This window comes from Phalacrocorax carbo, chromosome 12 (genome assembly GCF_963921805.1).
Source record: "Phalacrocorax carbo chromosome 12, bPhaCar2.1, whole genome shotgun sequence".
Lineage (NCBI taxonomy): Eukaryota > Metazoa > Chordata > Aves > Suliformes > Phalacrocoracidae > Phalacrocorax > Phalacrocorax carbo.
Genome location: NC_087524.1, coordinates 14,123,333 through 14,142,728, shown reverse-complemented (window position 1 = coordinate 14,142,728; position 19,396 = coordinate 14,123,333). Strand labels below are relative to the sequence as shown.

The 19,396-nt window shown below is 39.3% G+C and overlaps 1 protein-coding gene across 5 annotated transcripts in view; it reads left to right on the top strand.

The window, feature by feature from the left end:
* Positions 1–19,396, top strand: part of ABLIM1 (actin binding LIM protein 1) — a 225,415-nt gene that overhangs the window by 191,423 nt on the left and 14,596 nt on the right. For all 5 annotated transcript variants that reach the window (XM_064464224.1, XM_064464219.1, XM_064464222.1 and 2 more), the window contains 6 exons: positions 183–312; positions 11,060–11,164; positions 13,484–13,531; positions 15,785–15,931; positions 18,114–18,205; positions 18,339–18,435. In XM_064464224.1, coding sequence (XP_064320294.1) covers positions 183–312; positions 11,060–11,164; positions 13,484–13,531; positions 15,785–15,931; positions 18,114–18,205; positions 18,339–18,435 — 619 coding nt within the window. The remainder of the gene's footprint in view (positions 1–182; positions 313–11,059; positions 11,165–13,483; positions 13,532–15,784; positions 15,932–18,113; positions 18,206–18,338; positions 18,436–19,396) is intronic.

Below are 19,396 nucleotides of genomic sequence, written 5' to 3'. Positions count from 1 at the left end.
AAAAATGCCTTTGTCTTTGGACCAGATTATTAGAGAAAAGTAATAATGAAGTAGGTTGAAAGCTTAGGGGATATTGTTATTTCAGTATCTTCTGCTGATGTCTTCAGATCCGTGGAAGTTAAGTGCTGCTAAAAATGTGTAATGTGTACTTATATTTATTGGTGAATGCTTCTATTCTGCAGGGTTATCAAGATGTTCGGGATCGCATGATTCACAGGTCTACTAGCCAGGGCTCCATTAATTCTCCAGTGTACAGTCGTCATAGCTACACACCCACCATGTCACGTTCCCCTCAGCATTTCCACAGACCTGGTAAGGGCAACTGCATTAGAAGTATATGTGAAACAATTGTTTCTTTATTATGTCACTTAGTGGCACAGTGAAGCACTTGTTTCTCTTAGCAGTGAAAATTTAGGATTGAAAAATTGTTGCATATTCTAATATCTTCTTTTCTACCTGTTTTTTTGTTCTTGATTAATGCAGTCTTTTGCACTAGGCTGATGAGTGTTTCTTACATCATAAATACAGATCTTCTGGTTTTGTTTCTGATGAATTATTTTTTAAATCTTTGTGTGTTTCTGAAGGTGAGCAAAAATTTGCAGCAGTGAATCAAAACTTCATTCTGGAATTTAGGAAAAGTATCACATATTGGAAACAAAAGATATGGCTTGACTATTCAGAAGTCAGTAACGTAGGATTCCTTCCTCCTAAAATCAATTCATTTAAAGCTTGGTGCAGCCATGGATTCTCAGATTCAGCAGCAAAACCCCCAAATATTCCAAATTGCTAGTCATTTATTAAAACATAGACTCATGGTTTGCAAGGTAGATTTCTTAATTAAAGCCATAGGCAATTGCGTGGGAACTATTGAAAAACACAAACTTCGTTTACTGGTTTAGCAGTGATGTATAAGTTCCACGTACTATGGACAAAATGTACAGGTCATTCAGGTTCCCGGTGCATTCAAAATTACCGGTGGTGTATATAAAAGCAAGATACGAAAACGAACTGTTCATCCACACCCAAATTGCATAACAATTTATCTCCAAATGCTATTCATTGAATACTTTTCAAGACTGATTTTATTGTTTATAGTAAAGAATTAAATCTTTGTGATCTGCTTTTAAATGAAGTGGTACAATCTTGCAGTTCCATCTTCCTTGGTAATTACAGCTAAACTGTTGGGATACCAAAAGCACATATACAATAGGAGCTGCATTTTTAAAATTAAAGATTTATAATAATGCCACCACTGTGGAACTTGAATGCTGTAGCCATTTCCTAGTGGGGGTGGGCTGAAAGCAGCTAATTGTGTCTGTCAGTAAATGCCTTATTTAAAGGACCCAAGGGAGGTGGGACAGAAGCAAATTGTGTCTGATACTTAGTGCTGACAACGTGACTGTGTTTGAAGATGACGTTACAACTGAAACCAAAAGAGACTTAAAAGCATGAAAAAGCTGCAAACTTCTGTCTCTTGATTCTGGCAATTCTGAGGGTATTTTTCCATTTGTAACAGCTGTATCAGGGATATGAACAAATCCAGGCCCTATTCCAGACTTTACCATGATGGAGTTTTACCGTCTGTGTTCAGTCAAGGACCTTCCCCAGAAACAGTCTCTGTTTATGTAACTCTTGTGATGGGCGGCTGGGCTCAAGCCAGTGTCTGGCTCCCAATGTAAAATCTTCAAAAGTTTGCAGCCTGAGGGAGTTTCTGAGAAGATATTTGTTCAAACTTCTCTCTTCAGATGATCTCATCTTTGGCTCACCTGTTTCTGTTTCTCATATGACACAGAAGTAATTCTGTAGAATTTATCATTTTGATCTTTGATACCCTGCTTTGGGGTAATTGTTAAAGCTATTTATGATTTTCCTACAGTAATTATTCATGTTGAATAATAGCACATGTATATTTACCATTTTTCTGCTAATGGCACTTCTTATCATCATGTTATTTGCAAGAATGATTTCTCTCTGGATAAACCCAGTGGTCCCAGCTAACTTCTCTTTGGCTCCCAGCTAGCCCTTGAGAGAGAAGTGAACTACTGTGTTGATGTTGTCAGCATAAGGTTCGTCAAAAATTTGAGTGCTACAGGTTTTGAAAAAGTTTGCAGCCTTTTCCTCAAACAGTGGCCTAGCTGATGTTGGCAGCATTTCTGGAATGTCTTAAAACAATAGAAAACAGCTTGCATGCCTCTTGACTGACAATTTTTGGTCAGGCACTTTTCGAAACAGCTGCTTTCTTAACTAATTGAGCGTCAATGTTTGTGATGTTTGCATGCTGGTAGCAGGCTACTTTTTGGTAACAACACATAGTTCAGAAGCTTGTTAAGCCAATAAATGTTATGCCAAATTAGCAATGCAGTTCAAATCTGCGCCTCTCTTCTAATACTTCCTGTAATTTTGTCTAACATTTACGAACCCTTAGGTACGTCTTTAACCTTTTTTTTTCTCCTTCCTTCTTTTCAGAATCCTAATTGTTCAATGCCTTTTTTTTTCTTCCTTTGAAGCCTCCTTCCCTGCCTTTCTCTTATTGTTTTTCTTTGTTTTCATTTTGTTCTGCCCCCCGATTCCCTGCTGCCGCAGAGCTGCTCTCTACTGGTGTGCAGCGGTTGTCATACCTGCGCACTAGCAGTCTCAGCTCCGCTCACCATGACTCCCGCCCCAACTCCCCCTTCCGACACCACTTCATCCCCCATGTCAAAGGTAAGGAGCCAGGCCTCCGCAGGGAGTACCCTCCAGGCTGGAGATTTATTAGCATTCTGTCAAAGCTAATAAGGTGTATCTCCGTAAGGCTGTCATTGGCTGTATAGCTGAGCATGCCTTGAAATGTGCCGTTACACTTAAAATGACGTTAGAATAGACATAATGTCCTTTTTTGGAGGAAATATGTCATTTCTAAGGGCCCTAGTTGAAGAGTCATCAAGCAATTACCTATTAGAAATATACAGGAAAGCATTATCATTTACTATTTAGAACCTATATGTGCCTAATTTAGTGTCTTTCTAAAGCAGTACATAACAATCACTACAGCAGATAGCATATCAAATTTAATTATTATTTCCACGATCTTAAAACATGCATTTAAAAATTGACTACAAATATTGCCTGGATGAGAGCAAGGTGATCAAAAATATGGAGAGAAAAAAAAATTATCTAAAGATCAATGGCAACAAGGAAATTAATCATTGTTAATCACATTGGCAATAATTAGTGCCCCAAAAAGTAAAAATAAAATCTTTAGGCCTCTCCTCGACTAGTGACAATCAGCAGACTCTGGTGAAGGCAGTAGAGTTGCAGGGTTTTACACTACCCGAGGATCTGGTCATGTCTCTTTTTTCAATATGTTATTTTATATCGTTTGAATTGAGGGAGGGTTGTTCTTTCATTGTGTCCCTTCAAGGAGCTCATTCAGCTCAATAAGCTTTTAGTTTTGTTTGTTGCTGTCTGTGAATGTGGTTTTACTTTTATTTCTATTGGAGCACTCTGTGCCTATGCTGTCTCTTATGTTGGGGGAGAAGGTCATAGCTTATATCACCTACAAGACCTCAAAAAGAGGCAGTTGAATCAGTTGAATGTAGATTCTATTCTGGCACTGCTGAGTAATGTAGATAATAATAAACTGGAGATTATAAAAAACAGTTGCAAGGAAGTTGTTGCCATGAACTTTCAAGAAATGCTAATAGATCTCAAAGTTATAGCTCTTCAAGCATTCAGATCACCATTACTAATTTTACTCTTGCCTGTTCTCAGATGATTTTACTTAATATGCACTTTCAACTTTCCTATTGTGTCACTATAAAAAAAAATCTCACTTCAAACTTAAAAGATTGGGACCCTTAAAAATAGATACACTGCTCATTTCAGCATGCAGTTAATTCATAAACCTTGCAATTTCAACATTTCTTTGCTGTAAATCCAAATTAATGCTCACACTCTTTCAAGTGGCATTTTCATTCCTTTTCTGTTGAGAAAATAGCTTCTTCAACAGATAAATCAGAAGAACTGTTGGAAATCCATGCCTATGGTTTTCAGATTTCAAATAATTACCTGGCATGTAAATTAGGTATGTATCTCAGTTATCAGTACAAAAGGCTAAGTGGGATTACATGCACTGTGGGCAAAGGGGTGGGTATGGTTCTTGTCAGATATGTCACATAAGACATTGTAAGAATTCACAACTTTCTGAAAATTTTACATAAAGGTCTTAGGCCTGGACAGGATTTATGTGTTGTAACTTAGCAAAGTTCCTGAAAGCTCAAGTTCATATTGCTGTAACAGCGCACACCATCGAAAGGTGTGGTACATTTGAGAAGGGGCCCACATCTTGTAATTCACATGGCTGAAATGAAAGAGTAGTCTCTTAATAGTTTAAAAAGCACCTTCTTAAGGTGACCTGAGTTTTGTGTTTAGATTAATATGGTGGGAATATCTGCATGGTTTCAATTTCTTTTTGGTTTTTTCTCCTTGCAGAAGAAGATGACTACTCAAAAAACCGAAAAAACACTTTCGTGTTTCAGTTCAACACTGCTAGTTGAGTTCCCTCAGAGCATTGAGCCAAACTCAGACATTTGTAAAATGTACACAGATAAAGTAATTTCGGGTATTTTTGGTAACGATCTGGAAGAAAACATGAAATAGTATTGCAGAGTTCCGTGATGACGTACAGACTGGGAGAGTAGTAGTCAATACAGAACATGAGCAACATTTTTCTCAGTGAAGAGTGTAGCCAAACGTAAGGCATGCTTCTTGGCGATGTTGCTCATCTGTACTTGCTGGGAAGCTCAGTGACTCTAAAGAGGATTTGACTGTTCCAGTGGATGTTAGGGTGGATGGATAGGACAGCAGAAAGATGCTGCACCTAAAAGAGCTAAGTAGAGATGCTAGGTACTTGAATAAGATCTACAGGGAATTGAACTGGTAGGTCCGCAGTCCCAGCAGGATGGGCAACATACAGAACACTGCAGAAGCTTCAGAGAAAGGCCATCAAATAATTCCAAATCTCAGAGAGAAAGTTATGGCTGTTAATGTATTAACACTATCAAATGGAAGGATTTGGTAGTGATTTGTTCAATGGCTATGTACTTGTGTGGTAACAGAAGCACCTCCCTTATAGCAGGCAAAGATACAATAAGATCCTTTGTTACACTTAAATTAGATAAAAATCATCGCTTTCTCTGACTTGTTTAATGTGAGGATAGTAGCTATTGAAACAGCTTAGGAAAAGTTTCTGTTTTCCCATTGCTACAAAATATTGAAAAGTACAAAAGATCAGAAAGCCTGAAGACCTGTGTAATTTTTCTAGCATGTTAAGTGATCAATGAAGTGTTCACAAAACATTAAATGAACAAATGTTCATAATGTTCCCTAAGTCAGAGCAAGCTCTGGTTTGTCCTGTAAAGGGAATATGATGGAAGATAGTTCTTAATCAGGTACACTCTGAAAATACTCATAATGTATATGTCACAAAAGCCCTGTGCAATGCTACAGGCTTGGGGAAGAGTGGCTGGAAAGCTGCCCAGCGAAGGCCCTGGGGGTGCTGGCTGACAGCTGCCTGAGCATGAGCCAGCAGTGTCCAGGTGGCCAAGGAGGCCAACAGCACCCGGGCTTGTGTCAGCAATAGTGTGGCCAGCAGGAGTAGGGAAGTGATCGTGCCCCTGTGCTCGGCACTGGGGAGGCCACACCTTGAATATTGTGTTCAGTTTTGGGCCCCTCAGGACAAGAAGGACGTTGAGTTGCTGGAGTGTGTCCAGAGAAGGGCAGCAAAGCTGGTAAAGGGTCTGGAGGGCAAGTCTTATGAGGAGAGGTTGAGGGAGCTGGGGGTGTTTAGTCTGGAGAAGAGGAGGCTGAGGGGAGACGTTATCGCTCTCTGCAACTGCCTGAAAGGAGGTTGTAGTGAGGTGGGCATTGGTCTCTTCTCCCAGGTCACTAGTGATAGAACGAGAGGAAACAGCTTCAAGCTGCATCAGGGGAGGTTTAGATGGATATTAGGAAAAATGTCTTTAATGAAAGAGTGGTCAGGCACTGGCACAGGCTGCCCAGGGAGGTGGTGGAGTCGCCATCCCTGGAGGTATTTAAAAGACAGGTAGATGCACTTCAGGGCATGGTTTAGGAGGTGTGGTATTGTTGGGTTGATGGTTGGACTTGATGATCCTAGAGGTCTTTTCCAACCTTAATGATTCTGTGATTCTATGCATATATGCACTAACAGTGCACATGCACTTAAAGAAAGTCAAGATGATAGGAACTGGTAATATTTTTGTTAAGTAAACCTCTCTACTATTACAATATGTAGGTGTACGTATTTCCATAGGAAGAGATAATGTAGCTTGCCCAGTATGTAATTCGGTGGGGGTTGTGTGTGGGGTTTTTTTAACATTCAAATAGTGTTGAGTGAAGTCCAGTTGCACAATATTGCACAATATCTTCACTACTTCATGTTCATAAGTAGATATTTTGTTATCAACTGATGAGGCTGATCTGGGTTTCCCACATGGTTCTTCATTTGCATACCACATGTCCAAGCACCCCGTTTACATCTGTGCAGCAGAAAAGGGAGTTTATTCTGGCACTGGCTGCATCTAATGCAACTCCCTGATATTCTTATCCATAGGGGTTTGCCTTGGGTATTCTAGGTGTCTTTTCAAAGTTCAAAGAACTGCATTATTTCACCTTGAGAGTAGCATTTCTGTGCCTACTAGGAAATTAGAGCCTTGTCAATATATCTGAAATGAGAACTGTAGCGCTGGGGGGTTGATTAGATGAGATACATTTACAGTGGTTCAAAGAAGAGGCGTCATGTGATCTCCTTTTTACTTGGTCACCCTTTCTCAAAGCCACTTGTACTTTTAGCAGGAAGGTGAACTTAGTGTAAGTTTGTAACAAAGATTTCATAAAGCTATAGTTTTGGGGTTTTTTTTCCTTTAGGAATCTGAGAATACGGATCATGCTAGAACTGCTTTGGTAAAGGGGAATAATTTCCAAACAGCATAATGATAATGCAAGTGGCATACAAACCATTATGCCTGTTTTATTTTGTATCATCAAGCTAGAAAAGTAGATGTTTAAACCAGTTTTAGTGTGTTTTCATACAACATAATGCTTAAACAAGCGTAATGCTCAAGCCTTGTAGACAAGGCCAAATATGAAGAACTCTGATGAGTGAAGGGGCTAAATATGCCTCTGAAAGTCTTAATGAGAGTTTGTTGATGTCACATATATGTTGAGTTGGAAGAGGGTATAATATTCATCAGCTTAGACTTCATTTAATCTCATTTGGACTCTCCATTGATTTTGGTCATGTCTCAATGAAGTACTGTCTTGCTATGAAAGAATCAAAACAAGTCCATGAATGAAAGAAACCCTGACCCTACTGAAATCAGAGACAAAACTCTCATTGAGAGCCAGGATTTCATCTCACATGCCTAGAATTTTTCAGAGGCATTCAAGAATATTGCAAAGCTCCTCTAAGATTTCTGTGTAAAAAGAGCTCCGAAGTAATGTGTATTCATCTGCTCATAGACCTTCCCATAAGGAACCTACCCACCTTCATAGTGAGTTTGGGCCTTATTTTTCACAGGCTCCTGTTTTCCTTCCCTGAGACAGGTTCTAAATGCTCTCTGTGTGCAATAACTATTTCCAGGGCTTTGTGGATGCAGCTGAAAGCTCTGGTCTGGAAAACAGCTGTGCTTTGGCTGTTTCATGACTTTCAGTTTTGTGCAGAAAATAAGGGCTACACATCTGGACAAGACCATGATAGTTTGATAAATCCTAAATAGGACTTAGGGTTTCAGGTACTGTTAGGCTTTTTCCTCTGTCTATTCCAAATTAGAGCAACTAAATTGCAAGTTGACAGAAGGCTCAGTGTTAGTTGCATACGGTTTTTTTTGCCTGACTCAGTGGACTTAGCTTGTGAATCAACACAGTGAGCCCAGTGGTGAACACTTCAGGAGGCAGCAGAAACCTCCATTACACTGTGCTGTGTATAGGCAAGCAATTCTATTCCTGACTGTTAGGGGAACCTGCTAACAACTTGAGCTATAGAAAAAGGGAACTACTTGATAGAGCGAATGGAGTGAAAGAAAAAAAAGCCTCTGAGTTTCACTTCTGAGGCTGCTGTGCTCAAGTGTTTGATTTTTATATTACACTTACGCTGTTATCTCTTAACATCCCCCACCCACCTAGGCACATGCATGTTCAACTTCATGCCAGGGATTTTTTCTACAGTGTTGGTGAACTGGAGTTTTCTTGTTGCTTTGGGGAGTTAACACTAGTTATGGCATACCTGAGATAGTACGAGAGACTTTCCTGTGCAGGCACAGCAAGGAGCCCAAACTGAGAGCATGCACTGCCCCTACCTTTATGTAAAGCTGCAAGCAGGCCAGCCACAAGGCCTGAGAGGCAGGTGTACAGGCAGCCTGGCAGCTCTGCTTTCCTGTGTGCATATGCACGTTCCACAGATGTTGGCAATGCTTTCATAAATTGTGGGTGATTTTACAGCAGCATCTGAAGCACTTAAGCCTTGTTATTAGAGTGGGCTCCTCGGGGATAATCTAATGAGATTGTAAATCGGTGTACCATTCCCTCCTGCAATGGTTGGGGGTAATGAGGCTGCTATCCTAGAAAGTGTAAAGGAGAGTCATTTGTCAGTACAAGTAGGAGTCATTAGGAAGAGAATGCACAGGAACCCCAGGAAATACAAGCCAGCAGAGACATCTGTAAGGCAACACATGCAGGATGATACCATGCTGATTGTCTGCCTTGTACTGTATCCATTATACAACATTACCAGTTCTCTATAAAGAAGTTGTCTGTGTACCAGGTACAAGATTACCCAGCGTACATTTATGGATGTGAGCATACTTAGTTGTGTCTAGCTGAGACAAAGAGGTGGGTATAAGAAGAGTTTCCTCCCTGTATTTGTAGTGTTGGTGACTGGGGCGTTGTAAATTGAACACGCCCACATTTTGTCTTCCAATTCCCAACAGGTAAAATGTACTTGTGACTCTTCTGTTATACCAGTCCACAGGTCAATAAATCCCTTTCTATTCTTCTCTTTCACTGAATATACTAATTGCCAATGGAAGCAGAAAGGCAAAATTACATGTCTCTATAAAGGTTATAAATTTTAGAATTAATTATATCTTAAGGCCATCTCAATACTGATTTTTTTTTCCCTATGAAACAATGATTTTGCTGAAAGTTAACTCATCATTTCTCTATAGAAACAAAAGACATGAGTAAAGTCAGCTGGTGTTTCAAAATTGTGTTTCACCATCATGGTATTTCAAAGGCTGGACAAGTAGAACACAATATTGGAATTGCCAAGTAAAGGACCATAAATTGAGATAATATTATTTTAAATAATAATTCATACTGCTTTTCACCCAAAATAGAAAACCACCATCAATGCATGTTTTTGAAAGAACGTCATGTTTGAGGGATATCATGTCCATTAAGTCATTCAGGGCAGAAATATCTGAGTAGTAAATACAGGATTTTGCACATGTATTCTTCTGGACAAATTTTGTTCAGCCAAGACCCCTGAACTGTGCATGTAATTTTTAAAACATGTATGTGCAGATGGATTAACTTTTGTATACTGGCAGGGGCCTCTGTCCCACGTCTTTCTCAGTGGGGTTTGTAAAGAGCATTTTTTTTTTCTCCCTCCTGGTGCCTTTTAGATTGTCAGATGACCATTCGAGTAAAAGAGGAACTTTTGTGTAAAGAAAACTTACTTCCTTCCCCCCGCCACCCAATTATATAAATTAGTGTTCTGAGTCTAACGTTTTGGGTCATCGAACAGGACTTAGGAAACCTGTAGCTGAAAGGAGGCTTGCAGTTTCTTTTTTTTGTTGTGTTTTATAGCCCTTCTGTACTAGTCCCCCCTCCTTTTTTTTTTTTTCTTGCATTGTTAATCAGCTTTTCTAGCTTTTTTTTAAAGCCCTTGTACTTACCTGAAAAATGGAAGGGGTTTGATGCTCCCCTACTTTTCACCATTGTGGTCACTCACACCCATGTAAAATAAACACCCATGTGGACATTTCTGCTTGTGCAAGTTTGCACTAGTGTGAAGAATGGCACAAAGTAGAAGGCAGCAACATCCTTTTATGGTACACACACAGACATGTGTTTGGATATCTGGCTGTTAAGTCTTGATGCCTGGGATCAACCAGCATGGCTCTGCAACAGCCCTCTTGCCCTGACAGACACAGGAACTTCCAGGGCTGTTGGCTGCAGCGGTGGGTTGTTAGGAGGCAAGGTAATAGTCCCGGTAAGAGTAATCCTACAAATAGAATAAACCAGGTGTGCAAAATGGAGTTTAAGTTTTTAGACATTAGATTCAGATTTGCTAAATCGGCACTGGTGAAGTATTGTCACTAGAGCCAAATTTGGCATTGACAGAGATTTGGGGTGGAACCAATGGCATGGGTGCAGCCACCAGATGCCTTACAAATTATTTTGCTATATCAAAAATTTCCTACCAGACAGCTAAACCAATGAAAGAGTGTGTATAGAACAGTTATGCCTTTTGAAATAGACCAAGTGACCTAACAGCTATTTTCCATCTCTAGCTTCTCTACGCTTTTGGTTTAGGGAACTGTAGTAACTGCCAGCATCTGCTTCTATCTGCTTGGGAGTTCGTTTCATTTTGGGTTTGCATATCAACTACTATGCTCTGTGCCTGTGACTTTTAACTCCAAATATCAATCTCCGTGCTAAGTCATGCCAAGTAACGTTCCATTCTTCTTTTCCATGCTGCCCACCTAATCACCAGCTGCGAGCGCACAGCTCCTGCCTGCATGCCGTCAGAATGAGTCTGAGCTGCTCAAACCTCAACTCCAGCCTGAACAGGAATTTTTGTCTGCAGGAATATCAGGGGGAAAAAAAAAAAGTCACCAGGGCTACCAGTTCTCGTTGTTGATTGTATTTATATTTTCGGTTCAATTTCTTTTCTCCCTGGAGATTTCGATTCCACCAATTTTGTTTGGGTTTGATTGGGCTTGCTTTTTTTTATTGCTCTCCCTTTTCTCATTTTGTTTTCTCCATTCTTTCATTGGAGGCAATGAGCCGTCCAGCGGTCGGAACTCCCCTGTCCCCTATCGGCCCGACAGCCGCCCTCTCACTCCAACTTACGCTCAGGCCCCTAAACATTTCCATGTTCCAGGTAGGAGCTGGCACTGTATGTGTCTCGGTGTCCTGTCACAGTGTAGAATGTAGCCTTTGTAACTTTTGTCTTGTCTCCATTGTTTCACGCTGTTTACCATGAGGTGCACCCACCAGGTTTGGAACCCCTCCTGGGCTTGCTGAAGGGGTAGAGCGCTAAGAAACGGAGTGGGACTTTCACGGTGATTTTTACCTATTCTGTTAGTCAAGTGTTTCACTGTTAGAATGGCTTGGTTTTCAGGGTCTGTTGATGGCCATGAGCTGGATATGAGCTGCATAGGGCTTGATTTTTCTCTTGGTTGCACCAGCAGAGCACCAGCATAACTCTCCTAACTTTGGAGGAGTTGGTTTTGATTCATGCAGTGACATGCAGAAAGGAGTTGATCAGTGAGCCATTACCTGTGTTGATCAGTCGGATTGTTGTGTCTTTTTTCAGTCTTGAACCAAGCAGTTCTAGTTTAGTGTTCCCTTGTTTTTTAAAGCAGGTGAGGAAGTTTACTTGTTTTGTGCAATGGCTTGATGTCCTCAGAGAGACCTGCAAATAGACAAGCATATGCATGCCTCAGGGTTTCCCCTCTATAAAGGGCAGTCTCTGTTATAAAGTGAGCTGCAAATTTCTTCCAGCCTCGGAGAAGCTCATCTGTCTTGTATTTTGATGAGATGAAGGTGGTGTGTCCCTATCGTTTTTGACATGCATCTTCTGACTGCATCAGTGCTAGCTGAAACCTTACTATATCCAGTTATTTTTCAGCTCCCCTTCAGTCTAGTACCCCTTCACACTGCCAGAGTTTACTGCTCTTCCTCCTTTCCCCAGATCTGGCAGATAAACTGTTTCTGGGAACTCCTTTTTCAGTCAGTGTGACCTGGCTTGGCTAAGGTAGGCTGTTTTAACTGCTTAAGCTGACCTGGCTCATTTTGACTTGCCTAAACTCAAGTGCACTTACATGAATAGCTCTGAGTAATAATTTCTAGCATGTTGGGAGAGCTTGTCCTCTTCAGCTGGCACAGTGCAGCCACGGAAGGAGCTGTGTTCCTATCCTCCTTACAGCTTTCTGGTATAGATGTGCGCAAAAGTACTGCATGACTACCCTTGTGATTTTTATACCGATTTGCTGGTCAAGTGGCCGTAACAGATCACTAACAAGAATGAAATACCTCAGTGTCTTGGTGTGCAATGAATTTGCCTGTTTAGTCAAGGGTTCTTCAGTGTACGATTTGCTTCTGTTTCAATAGATTTTTAGGGTTAGCTTTCCTTAATGCCAGAGGCTAAGTTGTCTCCTGTAGCACTTAGATTGGATCTGTGATACACAGCATGTATTTCTAAAATGCTTTTTCATATTTTGTTCTAATGTAACTGAAAACTTTTTTCAGGCAGTATGGAGTAGCAAAATGGGTTTCTGGCATTAATTTTCTAGTTCCCAGTAGCTCATTTTGGTCTTCTAATAAGATTTTGACAGATTTTTGCACAATAGCACTGATTTTGGATTATTTGTAGCTGTGCCGAATACATGAAGTGTTGGCTTGGGTGGGAAGGGAGTTTAGAATCAACTGGTTCCTGTTTTAGATTATTATTTGTAAAAATACGATATCTTTTAGACATGCTGTAGATTTACTGCATTAGAGTTCTGGGAAGTGTGTTTATTCTGATTTACATTGATAATGTGCAATGTGGTGGGCCTCACATAAAAAAAATTACAAAAAAAGAAATAAAATCTGTCCTTGTGGTTTGAGAATTAATAGTATATCAGCTGAACTGCATAAAGCATCCCTTTGGCTCACTGAAGTGTAGCTGTTGTTGACTGTTCAAAACGGTGTATTAGGCAGCTATTTTGTTCTCTGGATTTTGAAGTGAATTATGGGCTCGCTGCATTCTCTTCTGCTCAATCCAGCAGTCAGTTGGAAAGAAAATTGAGCTGCTACGACTGAAGCACAATTTTCCACAAAAGTTATTTGGGGTAGTTTTCCCCAAATGGCTTGTATCTTCACCATTGAAATGTCTTGCTTGTTTGCATTTCTTCTGTAACTTTTATCCCACTGATAATCTGAATGTTTAAAATGAATGGTTCATGACTTGGATGAATCCACGTTACAGAATCAGCTCCAAAGGACATCATACCACATGTCTTTGACTTTTCACTTGTTTTTACGTTTTCTTTTCTTTAATTAATCTGATTTTGTATAATACTAGAAATAGCTTTCTGGCTTTTTCTTGTGCTACATCCTTGGTTTGGTCTGTCTATTGTTTTAGTGTTGGAGTTATCTTTTATCTACAGTTGAAGTAGTTTTCATATTCCTATTTTTCTGTTTCTTGATTTCACAGATCAAGGTGTCAACATTTACAGAAAACCACCAATCTACAAACAACATGGTAAATGATCTTTCCCTTTTTATTTCAAAATCGAGTGTCAACTAAATTAAAAGGCATGCAGACTAGTGAAAAGCATTCAGTGTTTATATTTAAGCATTAAAAATTAGTAGTCCAAGCTTGAAACAGCTGTTATTGCATGCTTATTTTTAAAGCATGTTGTTTCATTTGGATCATATGGTTTTGATCTTGGCCACGTTGATATTAATGGCAAAATTGCCATTAACTGGGATTTTGCTGTCTCTTTAGCATTATGATGCCTTCCTGTATTTCACTTGTTTATGTTTTCAGAATACACATATTGATCAAGTTAAAGTGGATTAACAACAGACTGTTCTCTGACAGGGACTTCATGGAATATCCTTATTTTAAACAACAAAAGTACAATAATTTATTTCAACAGCAAAGGCAGAGATGTTATCAGGCTGGAATTCCAGATGTACCTGTGGCTTTAATAAGAATCTTTAATTACTGAAGGTAATATAGGTGATGTACTACCGACAGGGCTAATTTGATTCTCAAGCCCTGTGATATAGCTCAGGTAGTTTGCTGCTCTTATTTTTCCAGGTGTTTGGATTCTGTGTTAGACAGCAGTGTTAGTGCTGTAATCTTTTTGGTGTAGTTGTCGTTACAGCATGTCTGAAATGACAGTGACGGCAGAAGCCCACTGCATTGCCAGTCTTTAGTACTGCAGAGCAAGGTCCTGGCTATAAAGGCGTGTATTCACCCTTCTTTTCTGCTGTGAATAGAAAACTTTTAACAGGAGGTGACTTTTGTGTAACATGGTGAAAGATGGATGACTCCACTTTCTAAAGACTTTGAGTTTGCATCCCTTTGCAGACCCTTTGTCCAAAGAAATGTTTTTAGGGTGAAGTAGCGAACAAGCAGTACTCTACAGGGTTTAGAAGAGCAGTTGGCTGAGAGCCATTGAGCTGAGATAATTAGGAAAGCCCAGGAAGTCCATTCTGTAGTCAGGAGAGAGCATTGCAAACAACACTGCTGTGGTTTTACATCAGGGTTTCCTCCTCTTTCTTTTTTAAGTTTCAAACCATATGCTCATTTTGGAAAAAGTCTTAACATTATTTTTGTTTATTTTTATGGTTTTAATGTATCTCCTCACCTCCCATTAACATGTGAATGTTTAACCACTGACATCACCAATTCTACGTAAGTACTGTTTGAAGTCATGCTTTTGTAAACTCTCACCAGCTTCCTCCATACCTGCAATTATGCTTAGAGTTTCCCAATCATAAAGTGCTCAGAATTCCCAATGATACCTAATACTGATACTCGTAAGCTACCCTGAACATGTTGAATGAGTAGCACAATGCTTCACTTTGTTAGCAGATGTCTTTCTGTTTAAAAAAACAGAGAAAAGGGGGAAAAAAAAGTCCAGAATTCTTGCCTCTGATACAATAGCTTCATACAAGAGATGATTTGAGGTAACAGTTTGCAGATAAGTTTGCAGTTAAGGCTAGTTTTAATGTGAACTGAATCCTGTTGGATTTTTTTTTTTTAATGTCAAGAAGTGAAAGCCATAATGCACATCCTCACATGCTTTTAAGAGACTTTGGCTTAGACTGGACTCTTAAATGGATGCCCCACTGCTGAGATATTTTATTGGTGAAGTTCATTTCATTGCAATTGCCTTTCTCTGCCAAGGTAATCTGAATGAATTTTAGTATTTATTAATAAATTCACATCTGCTTTTACTACTACTGCATGCTAAAAAGCAAGGGCATGCAGCAGAAAAAAATCCACTGGTTAAATAAACCTATTTGTTTCAGATTTCTTTTTTTGTTTGTTTTGCAGCTTTTCACAGAAACATAGAAAATAATTAGCGTCAGTAGAGTTAAAATTAGTGCTGTTCCTCTGACAGTATCTTTTCTTGCCCTAGAGGGAAGACAGATCAGTACATAAATCTGATTTCATCTTCATTAATAACCAGCTGTCCTTAGGAGATATTGGCAAATACTGTTAGATGGAATTCTCTTACTCTTGCCTAATCATTCTAACACTGTGCAACCCTAGTAAAATCCAAAGCTGATCTGGGGTTATTTTGGGGGTGGGGATGAGGGAGAAGGGGAAGGCTTGATTCCAGTCTATTGGCTTCAAATTGCAATTAGAAAAGCAAAATATTTAAATGTTTGCTTTTGAAAATTAACTTATTGTAAAGTATAAAATTTTGCCAAAATAAGGAAGACCTTTATACTGATGCAGATTATTACATAGCTAAGTTCCCTGATTGCCATCTAGATGCAGCTGCTTTGGCAGCACAGAGCAAGTCATCTGAGGATATCATCAAGTCCTCCAAGTTCCCAGCAGCTCATGCACCAGCACCCAACGAGATACCAAAGATTGAGACGGACCACTGGCCAGGTCCTCCCTCCCTTGCAGCCATAGGTATGCAAAAAAACCAATACAAGCAATGCTGCTTGAAAGGTACTGGTAACCAAAGTAGGTTAATACTGGAGCTGTAAAAATGGGTAGTGAAGATGTGGCAAACACCTGGAGTGGACACAAAACTGCAGTTCTTCTGGTGAGACCTGCGAGTGTTTGTGAATTTAAAACTGTTGAATAGCACTGAGTAGAAGAGGTTTTGCTAAAGGACTTTGGAGTTGATCGCACAGATATTAACCCATAGACAAATTATGTGAACTCCTATGCAGTAGCTTAAAAAATGTGGCGTGTCACACAAGCCTGACTTCTTTCAGTTATTGTCTATTTAATCTTTTAGTCTTAAACTAAGAGCAAATATTCTACAGAAAATATAATTGCTTCCAACCTCATGACTATTTTCATGGCAAGAAGCAATGGCTGAAGTGGAACAGTTAATGGACTAAAAAAGTCCTGATTTTCAGAGTTACTGTCTCTACAGACTGTGTTTTACTTCTGTGTTGTTGCACTACAGATATCTTATTTTCTATTCTTTAAATCATGTGCATGATCATTTTTAATTTTTTTTGCTTTGTATTTTTTTTCCTCTGTTTTTATTGACCCCCATAGCATAAAATGAGCTATCTAGCCTGGTCCATTTATGAAGTCATGTCTGAAACACTGAAGGTGTTGCCTGTTTCAGGTTTCCATGAAGGAGTATATCATTCTTGGCGCAATGGGATTTTCATAGAAGTGCTGGGAGAGGAGACGCAGGGTGGGAGAGCTCAGTGACCAATTTGAGGGGCTGCATATGCAGCAGCAATTTTAAAAAAATATCTTCTATATAGGATTGCAACCTGACAAACATTACAGTCACAATGATAACATCAACGTGCCTGAAACTCTCCTGACAATGCTTGTGGTAACTACAGCATTATTATGCCTGATGTCTGAGATGGAGCCTTTTTTGGAAATTCTGGCTCCCAGCTCAGTCTGTAGGCAGTTGATGTCAACTTTTAATGGTTTCTAGTAAAACTGCTTTTTATATTGGCTGTCAGGTGATGTTTGTTACACCTTAGAAACTAAATTAAACAGGACTGTTTGGAAACTATAAAGATAAAAATGTGCTCATGGATGTATTTTATTAAGAAGTAAAAAGGCATCACACAAGATTAATCACTAAAAAACAAACCCACAAGCCCCAGGTTTTTTGGCTTCTTGTCTGATTTTGTGTGATGTTTTGCTTACAGAGCTAGAATGAGTTCAGCTGTCAAAAAAATTAGTCTTACTGCTCTTGTATTGAAAAGTCTTGCAAAAGCCTTAGAAACCAAACAAAATAATAAATAATTTAAATACAAATAATTTCTCCATAACTTTCTGTCTCTCTCCATATTTAACACTGCTGTACAAAACATGTAATTGATATAAAACTTCTGATATTTTAGTTGCAAAATTTAGTCTTCATTCAAATAAAACACTGAGTTTGCCTAGCATAAGATTGGTGAATAACTATATCAGGATATAGCCTGTGCAGAAAAAATACAACGGCTCTCTAAATGCTTGCAGCAATATCATATTCTATGTATTCATGGAAGTGTCCTGATGACCAGATTGGACCATTTCTTAAACTATTCAAGAAAATAAATATTATTCAATAAAAAGTAAGAACCTAATGTAGAACACAAATTTGTTTGCTTCTTTTCAAACTAAATATAATGCTTTGTTTATTCCAAATATGAGTGTCCATTTAGGAAAGTAATATAGTTTAATTTTCCATTTGAAGTGTTAATTCAGATTCATTTCCTGAGTCTAGGTAAAAGTATAAATGTAAATCAGATTTTCTGTTTTCAACCTCACGTACAGTTACTGTTGCCATTAAACCCCATGTTTCCAGAGCTAGAAATCTGAGCTTCTTTTTTCTATTACATTGATTCATGGCTTTTGTATCCAGGGCTGTTGCTTGGTTGGGAACCCACATGCAGTTTGATTTCTTGTTAATTTTATAAGAAGCCTGATAGCCATAGGACAGGCTATCCGAGCGAGTTTTTTTTAGGGTGATTTTTGAAAAAACATCTTTTGAGTCTGCAAGAAAATACTGCTTTGTTTATTCAGTAAATCAACTGACCAGTACTTTCTAGCATTGAAATCTTCAAGTTGCGGTTGAACTGATACACAAAGCTCTCTCTGTACTGTGGTTTTGTGGAAGCAGGAGCTGACATGAGACGCAGATCAAGTGGAAGAGAGGAAGATGATGAGGAGCTACAGAGACGCCGGCAACTGCAGGAGGAGCAGCTCATGAAGGTGGTTATAAGCTTGTCTCTGTGCTGTTTATGAACACCATCCAAAAAGTGCCCCTTTGTTTTCTATAAGCAATTTCCACTAACGCTTCGATCAGCTTTATTTTACTGATGTATTTTTTCATTGTCATTTATAGCTCAACTCTGGTCTGGGACAATTGATATTGAAAGAAGAGATGGAAAAAGAGAGTCGTGATAGGTCAGCCCTTTCTGCCAGTCGTTACGATTCTCCAGGTAATTCATGTAGGCAGTAAAGCTAATTATGAACAGTGAATAATGAACACTACATATACAGGTATCAAGCAGTCTCCCAGAATAGAGACCACTGGGAAGACTGCTTGGTATGTGACGTTCTCCCTGAAAGAGTGGCCTAATTCACTAGCTGGTTTTGGTGAGGGGAGGAGTGTCATAGTTGTTTTTTAATTAGAAGAAATATGAGGTTGAAGTTTTATGGGCAATTTTGAGGAAAGGGATTTTCTGATATACATAAGGAGTGAGGTAAAATATTTGGTGACTATTACATCATCCATATGCTAATAGGCTGGGTTATTAAATTACAGTAACATGTTTTGCTTAAACTGATGGTTCCTATCACTGTTTAGTCTCCTCCCAGGGAGGGAAAATGGGCAACATTTACCAGTGGGGATGCATATTCCAAACACAGCCAATGTTTTGGCCTTGGCTGACATTTTGATTTGGGGTATTTTCTGTTCCAGAACAAAAACACGAAGTCAACTTTGGCCAATTGGTGGCTTAGGTTCTTGGCCTCAGTGCAAATGCTAAGTTGAATGCCCACAGACAGGGAGTCTCAGAGGTCTGTTGAATCATGTCATGTTCTCAGAAGTGTCACATCAAGTACAGGATAACTATAATTTTGGATCAGAACGCCAAATTCTCAAACTTGATTTAATTTACCCAGCACTGCCTATTCTGATTATTCTCCTGGTGAAGTCAGTACCAAAACATCTGTCAGTTACTGTGTTACAGGACCAAAACTAATAGCCATTTCTCCTTTGTAGCAAAAAATGGCAAGCTGAGCATGTGAATACAGAGAGAATGGAGTGTGCTAGTCATATGTATCTTGGCGTGTGCAGCAGCAGAAGCTGGGAGCATGAGTGCAATAATAGTTGCAGTAGGAAGGATAGAAAGGAAATTCATTAAAGGTTCAGAGGGTATGATGATACATAAACCACAT